Source organism: Scardinius erythrophthalmus, assembly GCF_964197995.2.
Source record: "Scardinius erythrophthalmus genome assembly, chromosome: 8".
NCBI lineage: Eukaryota > Metazoa > Chordata > Actinopteri > Cypriniformes > Leuciscidae > Scardinius > Scardinius erythrophthalmus.
In genome coordinates, this window is record NC_138228.1 from 48,235,648 (window position 1) to 48,250,216 (window position 14,569).

General features: G+C 47.9%; 1 protein-coding gene across 1 annotated transcript in view; it reads left to right on the forward strand.

Annotated features, from left to right (window-relative positions):
• Window positions 1-2,523: 2,523 nt before the first annotated feature.
• chrnb4 (cholinergic receptor, nicotinic, beta 4 (neuronal)) overlaps window positions 2,524-14,569 on the forward strand; it is a 43,084-nt gene continuing 31,038 nt past the window's right edge. The window contains exon 1 of the mRNA XM_081372850.1: window positions 2,524-2,840. Within this exon, the coding sequence (XP_081228976.1) occupies window positions 2,738-2,840 (103 nt within the window). The 5' untranslated portion in view covers window positions 2,524-2,737. The remainder of the gene's footprint in view (window positions 2,841-14,569) is intronic.

Here is a 14,569-nt window from a genome sequence, read left to right on the forward strand (position 1 = left end):
AGATGTGGTTCAAGATAACCACTCAAACATTCTCATTCTGCTGGCAATCTATTCATTTCTTAATCCACGTCTATTTGCCTTTTAATTTGAAGTGCACTGCATGACTGATCTGGTGAAGACTCGCGCTGAGAGGAAAGTTTAAGACGTTCAGAGACGCACTGACTGAACTGAGGTCGTAATCTCCTAATAACTATTCTGCAAGTGTCCACTGAAGCCCACTTCATATCCAACACTCCCTCCACTGCTCCATCCGTCTCCTCTCACCTGTCTGATCATGATTAAAGCCCTCATCTGCATCTCTCCTCTGCGCCGGAGATGGATGGAGCCATTAGGCCTTTAACGGGTTTTAAAGATTACTGAAACACACTGATGATGGGACAGTCTGATGACGCTCTACGAGCCCGAAGAACCTCCTGAGATTCTACGCGATGTGGACCTGCCGATGAATATCACAGCTTTGTATTTGTGCAATTACAGTTTTTTACAATCACTTTGCTACTATTTTCAGAACCTTGATGTCATTTTTCAAAACTCTAGACACAAAACTCAAAACGGTTATCACTTGTAACACAGGCTATCTAATGTTCAAAACATTGCATTGTGCATTCACATCTTTAAAGAAATCTTGCACTTGCACAATCATTGGTTCAAAAAACTAATTTACTGTGAAATACCGTTGAGACATAACTATAGATCACCCACACACAAGCAACTGATAGTTTCATTGTGTCATTGTTCGTACAATCATTAAATATTGTAGAACAAAATAGGTGATACAGGTTTCATTATGGCACTACATGTACAGTAAATACATCTCTGTAAAGGCACTGCAGTAGTAGAGAGAATACTACAGTGGAATCATTGAACAAAGTTTGTAATATATTGATGCAAAACACTACAGTACAATCACAACATAGGTTTATTTGAATCAAAGCAAAAATAATTAGCTATGAAATAGAAAAGAAAAGACAGTACTGTAAAACATCAAATGCAGTGTTCCTCAACTTGCTTGCTTGTACTGTAAGAAACAGAACAGGAGTGATGATCTGTACAGTGCAGTGCTGTCAATACTGTACATAGTCTGAAAAGGTAGTACAGTGTTTGGGACCATAGACACAGTGTCTGATGAAGCAGTATGATCAAATATTAGGCTACATCCATGGCTATTGTAGTCTAATTGGTTCATGCTCCACGCTAATTGGTGACAATGAATATCATTATCTTGAAACTTTCATGATTTAGTAAACATGGAAGATTGTTTGTCTGTTTCCATACAACTATGCATTCAGAGTAATGCAATAGTTTCTTATCATTTTGAGCAGTTGTATCAATTGATAGTTAGATCAATGTAAGGAAATGAATAGACACTCATTTGAAATGTAATGTGTGAATTGCCTTTTGAAATAGCAGTACTTTGATGTTAAGTTGTGTAATATTGAACAGGTGATTTTTGTTGAATGAACAAATGATCTAAGTTTTATGTGTATTGTATCCAAGCAATTGAGAAAAGGGTTAGAGTTTTGAAAAATGTGCATTTTGATCATTGGTTGTGAGTTTTGTGTCTAGAGTTGTGAAAAATGACATCAAGGTTCTGAAAATAGTAACAAAGTGATTGTAAAAAACTGTAAAACATGAATAATTGTAATCATGTTCATGAGATCATGCATTCTTTTTTTGCCATTTCATAATAATTTAAATATTTGATATAATGTTATTGTATATTTTTAATCATGTTTTATTCATAATTAATAATATTTTTATTTTATCTTATTTTATTTTATTTATTTTATTGCAGTAATTCTGGAAAAGTCGGGCAACTGCACTGTGTGTGTGTGTGTGTGTGTGTGTGTGTGTGTGTGTGTGTGTGTGTTGTAATGGTCTCTCTGTGTGTGTGTGTGTGTGTGTGTGTGTGTGTGTGTGTGTGTGTGTGTGTGTGTGTGTGTGTGTGTGTGTGTGTGTGTAATGGTCTGTTATTAACAGGCCTGTATTCTATTGGTCATAATTCTGTGCTGTTGTTTCTTTGCTGCAGATTAACTGACACACTGAGCCTCAATCAATCTCAGCGCTGAAATACAAGTGTAAAACACGTGTGCGCGCGCGCGCGCGCGTGTGTGTGTGTGTGTGTGTGTGTGTGTGGACCCTATACTTATGTTCATAGGACATTGACAGAGTCGTGGACAGAAAACACTGAGATATTCTCCAAAGCTCTTTTGTTGCTCACAGAAGAAAGAGTCACATCGACACTAGCGTGAATAAATGAAGCCAACGACTGATTTTTTGGATAAACTGTCCCTTTAAAATGAAATAAGAATTGGCTTCTGTTTCTCTTTTGTTCTAAATTAAATTAAGCTTTTATAGACCTAATCATAAATGTCCCATAAACGGTGTTGAAAATCTTGAGACTTTAATAACGCTAGAAATTATGTATTTTTGCAGCCGACACTTTTAAAGCACGACCTTAAACGCAAAACTGACTTGAAGCTAAAAACGGTGACAACTAGCCCCGGTGTCCTGAACGGCGGAGACGCGCAGAGTGTGTGTGTGTGTGTGTGTGTGTGTGTGTGTGTGTGTGTGTGTGTGTGTGTGTGAGTGTGAGTGAGTGTGAGTGTGAGGCTGATGCAGGAGAGAGTCCCTGGATGCCTCGCGCGAGACGCACGCGCTGCCGGTTCCGTGGATCATCATCTTCATCTTCATCAGTGTGTTTGCTCTGTGTTGTGAACTTCTGCCCCTGATCGCGATGTTTGAACGCGACGGAAGAGCCGCGACGCGTCTGGAAAATACGCGCTCGAGCATGACGCGCGCGCTGTCCGTTCTCCTGTGCGTGTTCACGCTCATCAGAAGTAAGTGCTTTACCTTCAGTTACTGTTGAACGCGATTGCTTTAGCTTTAGAAATGTCTTTTTCCTGAGTTATTGCTGTTTGTAGAATTGTGTGACGACGTGATTGTTGATTTACGCCGATCAGATGATGCGCGTTCTGCTCAAAACACTACAGTTTCTGTTTGCTTGTTTGTTTGACTGGATGCTTTTGAGCAAGGCATCTTATACAGCTGAACTATAGTAAAGATCCACTGGGTTTTTTAGTTTTTTTTTCTTTTCTTTTTTTTTTTTTTTTTTTTTTTTTAGGTTTGTCATTAAAATGATGTGTACTCACATGAGATGAAAACTCAGAGATGAAGAGTTTTAGTAAAGTCTGTTTTTATCCTGCACGGTCGCTCCCATACTGAGGTCACACGACCAGCCCTGTCATCAACTAATATTCATGACAATCATAATGGTGTGTATTCAGCTATAGTGTAGTAGCCTACAAGACACTTTACGAAAGGCAAAAGTAGCTAGGTTACTTTATAAGTATAAATATAAAACCCAGTGATAGACACAAAGTTTTTAAAACATTTTAAATGATGTAGGATTTTGCACCAGTTGCATGGCCCTGATTATTAAATGAATATCAGCCTTATCTGAGTGAAACGCTTCAGGAACAAGAACAAATGTGGGCGGGGCTTGATTGTGTCTGTGGGGAGTTGATTGGCTGGTTGGATGGTTGTGGTTTGCTATTGGCTGATCTCATGTGAGTGACAGGTTGCCCCGCCCTCGTCATCAGAGAAGAGAAGAGATGCTGCTGTTATTCTGATTCAAGATTATTAACACAATAATCATGTGCACCGAGAAATCATTTACAATAAACACTGCAATATTCCATAAAAGTGTGATTTCACAGTGAGATGTCAGTGTGTTAGAGTGATGAGCGTGAGGGCCGTTTGTCTGTTCGCTGCTCATCTGTGTGTGTTCAGTCTCTTCTCTCATAACACACTCTCACACATCTGACATCGTGTTCTTGGCCTCATCACGGCCTGCAGTGAACGGTGTGCTAGCACTGAAGCGTTTGAGTGTTGGAGGATCTTCGTCCAGTGCCGTCCTTCATGTTCGTCAGCAGAACCGGCGTGGCTGGCCTTGGGCCGGTGTTCCTCTGCTGTTGGGTTCTGGGTAAAGCTCACGCGAGAGGAGCAGTGAAGCCACGGCTCAGGGCGACTGCACTGTGAAACTGTTATGTGCTGTTTAGGCTACTTAAAAAATTATGGTAACACAAAGAATTGAATATTTTTAGTGAAATTAGCTTTTTATATTATAAGTTGATTCTCAAAAGTATGTGATTTAGAGTGAATGGAAATGACCTGTTTATATTTGACTGAGTTATATTGTACATTTAATAGACTGCTAACACAGGTTCCTGCACTAGCATTAGCAACATGATTCAGTGTATTACAGTTTTTTTCTGTAAAAAAAGTCAGTTTTTTTGTCCAGCCAGTGTTCACATTTTCAAAACTCTAAACACAATTAGCACAGCATCAGTCTTTTGTGGCCATACCATTCACACATTTCTTGTCGTTTTCACACAATATGCAGTCAGTGAACACATTTCCATAATGCTTAAAATTTCTTAACAGACAAGCTATACCTCCCAACAAAATGATGGATTGTTTTTGTAGTATTTACAAATGTTAACACACAACATCCCACAATAGCAAAAACAATATTCCAAACCTTAGATACAGTATGGACTGCATTTATTTACTGTATTTACCATTTACATGAAACTTTTACCGTTTTTGTAAATTTAATGATTTTAGCAAAATGTGATTTTGATTGCTAGCAAAATGTGTTGCTTTTGAACAATGTCATGAAGAAACAAGCTTTTCTTCCTGGAGTAATGATGCTGAAAATTCAGCTTTTCATCACAGGAATAAATTACATTTTACACGATTTATTACATGACATACATATTTTTAAACAGAAATCAGTTATTTCAAATTGTACTAATATTTTACAATATGAAAGTTTATAAAAACCTCTGCTTCTGCAATGATATCAGTTCAAAAACAATATATCATTGAGAGAGTCAAGGAGCTACAACGACAATATGTCCAGGTATAGTGTACTGTATATTCAATTCAATGTCCAGTTCTATAAGCTTTGCACTTTGCAAGTAGGTAACCTACACAGTACAGTATAGTATACAGTAATGACATGATTTACATAATCTTTGTTTTGAGAATTATGGAATTGGAGGCCAACAGGCCCCTCATGAATTCATATACATAGATGAGGCAGGATTCAATCTGGCCAAAAGGCGTCGACCTGGACGAAATGTAATGTGGAGGTGGAAGGTTTATGACCATCAGCCACATGAGCAGATGTCCCTCCTTGAAGCCATGGATGCTGGCTCCAAGGGTGGATCCGACATACCAAGCAGTTTTATCCCAGGTGCATCGCCTTGGATGATATCAGATGTGATCTTGATGAAAACGTTTCGGTTACTCACGTAACCTCTGTTCTCTCTAGAAGAGGGAACGAGTATTGCGTAGTTGCTACGCTACGGGAAAGCCTTTCTTTCTCGAGATACTGAAGCCAAAAATTATCCTTAATTTTTATAATCTTGTCAACGCAGTGCGGCAGCCTGCAGACCTAGGGCAAGCTTACTAGCGTGCCCATTGGCTGCCCTGCGGCAACTGCAGCAGCCTACCGCTGAGCCCTTGGCGTGACGTCACGACCAATGAGCGCGCTTGGCGCGCTTAATGCGTCACAGCCCGCGAAAAGGGGTGTGGCTTAGCGTATATAAACAGGGCTCGGAGGCTGCTTCTCTGGTTTCTGTCGCATGAAGCGAAATGAGCTCGTGGCGCGAGCACGGCGGGCTACGCAATACTCGTTCCCTCTTCTAGAGAGAACAGAGGTTACGTGAGTAACCGAAATGTTCTCTTACGAGAGGTTCTCTCGTATTGCTTAGTTGCTACGCTATGGGAACGCCCTTGTCAACGCCGTGCGCGCCCAGCATCCACTGAATGAGTTCCAGGGAGAGCCCGGGGAACGTGATAGCAGAGAGCCGGGCGGCCCGAAGAGGGCTAGCGCCGTACATAAGCACACTAGGGGGTTAGGAGCGGCACGGCCGGTCCGAACTGACAATTCCCTGTATAGTGCAGCTCAACCAGTAGAGCTAAATCACACAACGTAGCCCGCGCACAGATAGTGGGCTGGCATACGTGAGACTTAGACTGATAACACTTTCGCCTGCAAGGCGGGAACATCCAGGTTGTAAAACCTAACAAATGTGGAGGGGGAGGCCCAGCCTGCCGCTGCACAAATGTCATGAATGGGAATCCCGCTGGACCACGCCCACGACGAGGCCATGCCTCTGGTGGAGTGAGCTCGAATGCCCAATGGGCACTGCAGGTCTTTAGACGCATAAGCAGCAGCAATAGCGTCCACTATCCATCTGGACAGGCTGTGTTTCGAGGCGGCGAGACCCTTGGTGCGCCCACCAAACGAAACAAAGAGCTGTTCCGAGCGCCTGAAAGCGGCGGACCGTGAAATGTAGTTTCTCAACGCCCTGACCGGGCAAAGGAGATTACTATCGGCCTCGCTGCCGTGCGCTGGCAGGGCTGAGAGGGAAATGACCTGTGCTCTGAAGGGAGTGCCCAAAATTTTGGGAACGTACCCATGCCTCGGTCTGAGAATGACTTTGGAGTCATTAGGTCCGAACTCGAGCCACGCGGCGTTAACAGATAACGCGTGAAGGTCTCCCACTCGTTTGACTGAAGACAGTGCTATCAGAAAAACGGTTTTGAGCGTGAGGTATTTCATATCCACAGTTTCCAAGGGTTCGAAGGGATGCGCTCTCAGGGCCTCCAAGACCAGAGAAAGATCCCACATAGGAACCGAGGGGGGTCGCGGGGGGTTCATCCTCCTGGCTCCCCTAAGGAAGCGGATGACAAACTCGTTCCTTCCTAATGCGCGGCCCCGCTCTGAAACAGAGAGCGCTGAAATGGCCGCAACATAGACTTTGAGCGTGGAGGGGGACCTGCCCGCGTCCAGTAGCTCTTGAAGGAAACACAGTATTTGCGATACCCCACATGTCTGTGGATCGAGCCCCTTAGCAGTGCACCATCTGTTAAACACTGACCATTTCGACATGTAGAGCCGCCTCGTAGAGGGAGCTCTAGATTGTATGATCGTGTTCATGACCCCGTCTGGCTGATCAGCGTGTAATCGTTGAGGCTCCACGCATGCAGAGACCAGCGCTCTGGATGGGGATGCCATATCGAGCCGCGGGCTTGAGAGAGAAGGTCTCTCTTCACCGGTATCGGCCAGGGGGCTGAGTCTGCCAGCTGCATTAGATCCGGGAACCAATCTTGGTTCTCCCAGCATGGGGCTATGAGGAGCACTGAGTGGCGCGCTTCCCTGATTCTCTCGATGACCTGAGGCAGCAGAGAGACCGGGGGAAAAGCGTACAACGGGCCGCTGGGCCAGGTCTGGGCCAGCGCGTCCTCGTTCTTCGAGAAGAACTCTGGGCAATGAGCGTTGTCTCTTGACGCAAAAAGGTCGACTTTCGCTTTGCCGAAACGGCGCCACAGTGACTGGACTGTTTGGGGGTGTAGAGACCACTCCCCAGGGGGAACGTTGTCCCTGGACAGTCTGTCGGGGCCCTCGTTCAGGTGGCCAGGCACATGCGCGGCTCTCAGCGAGCGCAGAGAGTGCTGAGCCCACACGAGGAGGCGTTCCGCCAGGGTGCAGAGCGTCTTTGATCTGACACCGCCAGCGTTGAAGCGGGCGCATGCGCAGTAGGAGCACTGCTGCAGTTGAGGCCATATGCCCCAAGATACGCTGGAATGTCCTCAGCGGAACCCGGCTGCCTATTTGGAGGGATGCGGCGAGGAGGCGGATGCGGCGCGCGCGCTGCTCCGACAGTCTGGCCGTCATAGCCACCGAGTCCAGTTCTATTCCAAGAAAGGAAATTGACTGACGGGGCGATAGCGAGCTCTTGGTCCAGTTGACCGAGAGACCCAGCTCCTCCAGATGGCTGAGAAGCGCCGTTCTGTGAGACACAAGTTCCGTCTCTGACTGCGCTAGAATAAGCCAATCGTCCAGATAATTCAGTATTCGCATTCCCTGTTTCCTCAGGGGAGCGAGGGCCGTGTCCATGCATTTCGTAAATGTACGGGGTGCCAAAGACAGGCCGAACGGCAGGACTGTGTACTGATATACTCGACCGTTGAAGGCGAATCTCAAGAATGGCCTGTGATGGGGAGTTATCTGGATCTGAAAGTACGCGTCTTTTAGATCGAGAGAGATAAACCAGTCTCCTGGGCGAATCTGCGCGAGGATTTTTCTGGTTGTGATCATTTTGAACGGCCGTCTCATGAGGGCTTTGTTCAGATGTCTCAGATCTAAAATAGGTCTTAACGCTCCGTCCTTCTTGGGTACGAGGAAGTAGCGGCTGTAAAAGCCTGACTCGCTCAGAGAAGGATGAACCTGTTCTATAGCCCCTTTGCACAGCAGCTTCGCTATTTCTGCTTGAAGCAGGTGCGCAGCTTCTGAACTCACTCTCGTCTCCGTCTGTGCTGTAAAGCGCGGAGGGCGACGAGCGAATTGAAGCGAATAGCCGTGTTTTATAGTATTCAGCACTAGGGCTGCAACAAACGATTATTTTGATAATCGATTAATCTAACGATTATTAGAACGATTAATCGACTAATCGTCGATTATTTTGCCGACTAATCAGTAAGTTTGGAACGATTATTCAGCCTTTTCAATTAGTTAAAACACTGAGTTATACATATTCTAACTATAATATGAAAAAAGAAAATCACTTCAGCTTTTGAAATGGTTGGTTTAATGAACTTTGAGCAACTAAACAGGTCATTCTCTTTAAGTTTTCAGATTTCTGTCCAACTCAAATCACACACAAATGCAAAAAGCATTGGTTAAATATTCGGTTCTCTTTCAATAGAAAAAAATAAACAAAAAAAAAAAATTATCAGCTGCATTACAGACACACTTAAACTGCAAACAATTATTATAAGAATACAATTTTAAAAAAATTGACAGCTGAGCTGACAGAGACATTCTCATTCACCTTTTAATTTACAGTATAAAAAAATAACTGACATGATATTCTTCATAACATCTCTTTTTGTAAGTCTTCATGAATATGGAACAAAATACAGGCAAGTGATAAGACTGTAATAACTAATAGTTACAATAATAAAAACAGCCCTGACTCCTAAGCTCGATCAGGCTTTATTCTATGCAAAAATAATCATCACATTACTGTAATTATATTATTATTGTTAATATTATTGCTATTATTAGTAGTATTGCATTCTCTAAAAAGAGATTTACTGCTAGTTATTTACGTTAGCTTCAGCTGGAGAACATTCACCTATACCTCTCACTGGCTCGTCTCGTGCCGGGTTTTTCCTCTTTAAGTGTTTTAACATGCATGTTGTGCTCCCGTGAAAAGCAAGTTCCGCCTTGCATGTATTGCACACGACAGCATTCTTGGTTTGAAGTTTTGTGAAACTTTCACACACCATGCTAGTTCGGATTCGTTTGCACTCCGTCATAATTCGGGCTGTGTTTTCTTCTACCGCAATAGCATTTGTAACGGCTGCATTACACTCTAGCGCTACAGCGCCGTAGCGGTCAAATCGCGATATTGCAGGCCCTTACATTAGGTCACGTGGGATCAAACGACTACTCGACAACAAAGATATTTGTCGACAATTTTTTATTGTCGACGTTGTCGACAATGTCGACTAATCGTTTCAGCCCTATTCAGCACCCATTCTGACGCACCCTGAATCGCTTCCCATGCTTCCGCATGCATAGCTAGGGGTCGAATGGTCTCTGGGTTCAGATCGCCGCGCTGCGCGGGATGGGGAACCTGTATCAGAGAGGATGGAGCGGCGCGCGCGCCGCTGGTGCTCGAACACGGGGGCTGGTAAACAGTATTGGCCGACTGTACAGCGCTCAGTAGCTCGGTCCCATCGGATGGAGCGTGAATTGCTGTCAAACATCCCAGGCGCGAGAGCGGCGTGGGGATTATAATGTCTAAAAGTGAGTGCGCGTGCTCGTGAGCGGGCGCAGAGTTTACACTTATGACACGGCCAGTGTTTGGGAGCTTTAGAGGGCCTGTGACCCAAGGTAACTGACTGGCAGAGCGAGCAGCGGGTAGGTGTGAGCACAAGGTTGTGGGCACATTTTCTACACCTAATACTCGAGCGGCTTGCGTCCGCTTCATGAGAGAGCGCTCTGTGCGCGTTACCATGGGGACCCTGTCTGTGTGAAGCAGTGAGCACATGGGAGTGGGCACATTTTCTACACTTATAACACTCTCGGCCTGAGCCGTTGTTGTCCGGGGTAACCGAGTGGCAGAGCGAGTTACGGGTAGATGTGAGCACAGAGTTGTGGGCACATTTACTACACTTAGTACTCGAGCGGTGTGTGACCGCTTTATGAGAGAGCGCTCTGAACGCGTTACCATGGGGACCGTGTTTGTGTGAAGCAGTGAGCACGTGGGAGTGGGCACATTTTTTACACTTACAACACCTTCGGCCGGAGCCGGAAAACCCGAATTTACACTCTTTCTGAGATTTATTTGGGCCGCCGTAAAAACGGCGTTTGTGTGCAGGCGAGCGAGTGGTGTTACTGGCTCGTTGGCTGCGGTGTAAGCTGCTGCAGTAGCCTGTACTGAGGGGACTGACAGAGCTGGGCGTTTCGATGGCGGTCCGGCCGCAGCGGGACTCAGCCATCTTTTCCTCCCTGCGGGTGCTAGGAGGACTTCGCGGGCTCAGACTTCAGCGTTATCTTGGGACGCGGACCCCGGGGGGGCGGCGGTCTGTGACGGCTGGTCGAGCGCGACCTAGGGCGGCCGCCCTGGCGTCGCTGCGAAGCAGTTGGTGGTCGAGACGAGCGCTGTGTAGAGCTGCGCGCAGGAGGCTGAGCTTGAGAGCGGCCTGCGGCTGGGCTCGAGCGGCGGGGCAGGAAGAGATTCATAGCCTGCGACGCCTTCTGTACTTCAGAGAAGCGGTCCACAATCCCGCTGACCGCAGGGCCGAAGAGGCCAGTGGGCGAGAGCGGGGCGTTGAGGAAAACAGCACGTTCTGACTCACTCATATCCGCCAGCGTCAACCATAAGTGTCTGTCGATGACGGTGAGCGCGGCCATAGATCTGCCGATGGCTTGTGCAGCGGTCTTGGTAGCACGGAGCAAAAGGTCCGTCGCGCTGCGCAGATCTGTTAAGGCTGTGTGATCCGAGCCCTTCTCATCCAATTCGCGGAGGAGGTCGGCTTGCAGGATCTGAAGAACAGCCATCGAGTGCAGGGCGGAAGCAGCTTGGCCGGAGGCGGCGAATGCGCGGCCGGCGAGAGCTGATGTGGTCCTGCAGGCTTTGGACGGCAGGGCAGACTTTGAGCGCCATCTAGCAGACGGCGGGCAAAGGTGCGTTGCCACCACTTCCTCAACGGAAGGGATGCCGGTATAGCCTTTCTCGGCGGCCCCGTCCACCTGGGAGAGAGCCGAGGAGACAGACGAGCGGAGTCTAGCGGAGAAGGGCGCGCTCCACGACTTCGATAGCTCCGCGTGGAGCTCAGGCAGGAAGGGTGCTGACCTAGAGGCTGGCGCTTGGTGGCGGCTAGGCAGAAAACACCCGTCGAGTCGGTTCGGCGCGGGCTCCTTGGGTGGGGACCAGTCTAATCCCAGTCGGTCGACCGCATTGGTGAGGAGGCGGATAAGCTCCGCGTCGACACTGGAGCGGGACCTGCCAGACTCAGGAGTCGAGGAGGCGGAGCGGTGAGAGCCCGACCACTCCTCGCTGTCCGAAGCAATCAGAGAGCAGCTGTCAGCAGCGTCATCTGCTTCATCCCCTGAGGCGACGGCAGTGCGGGCAGTAGCCGGCCGCTGCGCGTCGGTGAAGGGCGGGGGAGAAGGAGAGAGCGAGGCTCGCGGGAGGGGCTCCGGCGAGCGCTCAGCTATAACCACCGGCTCGGGAGGCCTTTGAGAGCGGCGTTTCTTCTTTCGCGGCCCTGAAGAGGCAGCCGGGGAAGGTGGAGGATCATCAAACATGGCGAGTCGAGCCCGCAGGCTCGTCCTCACACTGTTCGCAGCCGCCCGTGGAGAGGGCGCGGGCTGCGTGGTCGAAGCCCAGGCAGAGAGCGCAAACCACGTGGCGGTCTCCGTCGCTGAGCGAGGCTCTGCACGAGCCACAGGATGAGCGAGGCATTTGCAACAACGCCTCGCGCTCTTTTAGATGCAGAGTGTGTCGCAGGGGCGAACACACAAACACATACAACACAGAGCGGTAAAAGGATATATTCGCCGGATAGCGAAGCAGGCAGGGAAGGCTGAAGGCGGCGAAGGCGCCGGCGTCCTCAGGCTGAGATCCTCGGCGTGCTGGTCGCTTGCTTCGACGGCGGCTTCCTCAGAGAGCAGCGATGCGAAGAGCTTCGCTGAAAAGACAGAAATCAGAGAAGCAGCCTCCGAGCCCTGTTTATATACGCTAAGCCACACCCCTTTTCGCGGGCTGTGACGCATTAAGCGCGCCAAGCGCGCTCATTGGTCGTGACGTCACGCCAAGGGCTCAGCGGTAGGCTGCTGCAGTTGCCGCAGGGCAGCCAATGGGCACGCTAGTAAGCTTGCCCTAGGTCTGCAGGCTGCCGCACTGCGTTGACAAGATTATAAAAACTAGATGTACCGCATCGCGGTACAAAATATGACCGCCGCTCAGGCCTGCACTGGCTTTCCACAAAAATAAATGACGTGGAGTAATTTGGCTGTATTGCGTGTTTATGTATATACCTAAAAAAAGTAATAGTATGTGCATGTCTGTCTGTGTGTGTGTGTGTGTGTGTGTGTGTGTATGTGTGTGTCTGTGTGTGTGTGTGTGTGTGTGTCTGTGCGTGTGTGTATGTGTGCGTACATGTGTGCGCGTGTGTGTTTGTGTGTCTGTGCATGTGGATTTGTATGTGTGTGTGTATGGGTGTGTGTCTGTGCGTGTGGATGTCAGTGTGTGTGCATGCTTGCGTTTGTTTGTATTCCTGCATGTGTGTGTGTGACAGTATCATCCTAAACCAGCAACCCTTCGCTCAACAGCACCATCTACAGGCCGATGAGTGTACAGTCACTAAATGTGCACATAAATGAATTTATTTTATACCCCCCCATGGATGAAATTCTACAAAACTTAGCAGAGGATACCCCCAGAGGATGTCAAGTTAATCATACACATGAAATATGGTGCAGTTCTGAACATCTCCACTGAAGATAGGGGCGATCAAAGCAGAATAATATTGCATTTTCATTTTTTATGGGAGGGGCGCAAATCACAAATGAGTGATTATGGGCTAGGTTGATGTGGGCCCTTAAGAGCAACATACCATAACAATTACAAATGTTTACAATTACAAATTACAAAGCAATAACAAATGCATTTTTTTGGGTTTGGGGGGGCCCAGCGCGGGGGGGGGGGGGGGGGTGAGTGGCCCCCGGGGACCAAACGAAAAAATCCGTAGAAGTCTAGTGGGGCTACATGCTCACCAAATTTCATGTTCCCCGGTGTTTCGGTGTCCCTGGTATCGTTGACGAAAAATTTACGGGGGCCCCAGCGCAGGGGGGGGGGGAAGTGGCCCCCGGGGACCAAACGAAATTTTTCCATAAAAGTCTAGTAGACGAACATACCATAAAAATTTCTTCATCCTCGGTGCCACGGTTCAGGTAGTTATTTAGGAAAAAATGCATTTTTTTGGGTTAAGGGGGGCCCAGCGCGGGGGGGGGGGGGAAGGGGAGTGGCCCCCGGGGACCAAACGAAATTTTTCCATAGAAGTCTAGTAGACGAACATACCATAAAAATTTCTTCATCCTCGGTGCCACGGTTCAGGTAGTTATTTAGGAAAAACTGCATTTTTTTGGGTTAAGGGGGGCCCAGCGCGGGGGGGGGGGGAGTGGCCCCCGGGGACCAAATGAAATTTTTCCATAAAAGTCTAGTAGACGAACATACCATAAAATTTTCTTCATCCTCGGTGCCACGGTTCAGGTAGTTATTTAGGAAAAACTGCATTTTTTTGGGTTAAGGGGGGCCCAGCGCGGGGGGGGGGGGAGTGGCCCCCGGGGACCAAACGAAATTTTTCCGTAAAAGTCTAGTAGACGAACATACCATAAAAATTTCTTCATCCTCGGTGCCACGGTTCAGGTAGTTATTTAGGAAAAACTGCATTTTTTGGGGTTAAGGGGGGCCCAGCGCGGGGGGGGGGGGGGGGGAGTGGCCCCCGGGGACCAAACGAAATTTTTCCGTAGAAGTGTAGTGGGGCTACATGCCCACCAAATTTCATATTCCCCGGTGCTTCGGTGTCCCTGGTATCGTTGACGAAAAATTTACGGGGGCCCCAGCGCGGGGGGGGAAGTGGCCCCCGGGGACCAAACAAAAATTTTCCATAAAAGTCTAGTAGACCAACATACCATAAAAATTTCTTCATCCTCGGTGCCACGGTTCAGGTAGTTATTTAGGAAAAACTGCATTTTTTTGGTTTTGGGGGGGCCCAGCGCGGGGGGGGAGTGGCCCCCGGGGACCAAACGAAATTTTTCCGTAGAAGTCTAGTGGGGCTACATGCCCACCAAATTTCATGTTCCCCGGTGCTTCGGTGTCCCTGGTATCGTTGACGAAAAATTTACGGGGGCCCCAGCGCGGGGGGGGGGGAGTGGCCCCCGGGGACCAAACGAAATTTTTCCGTAAAAGTCTAG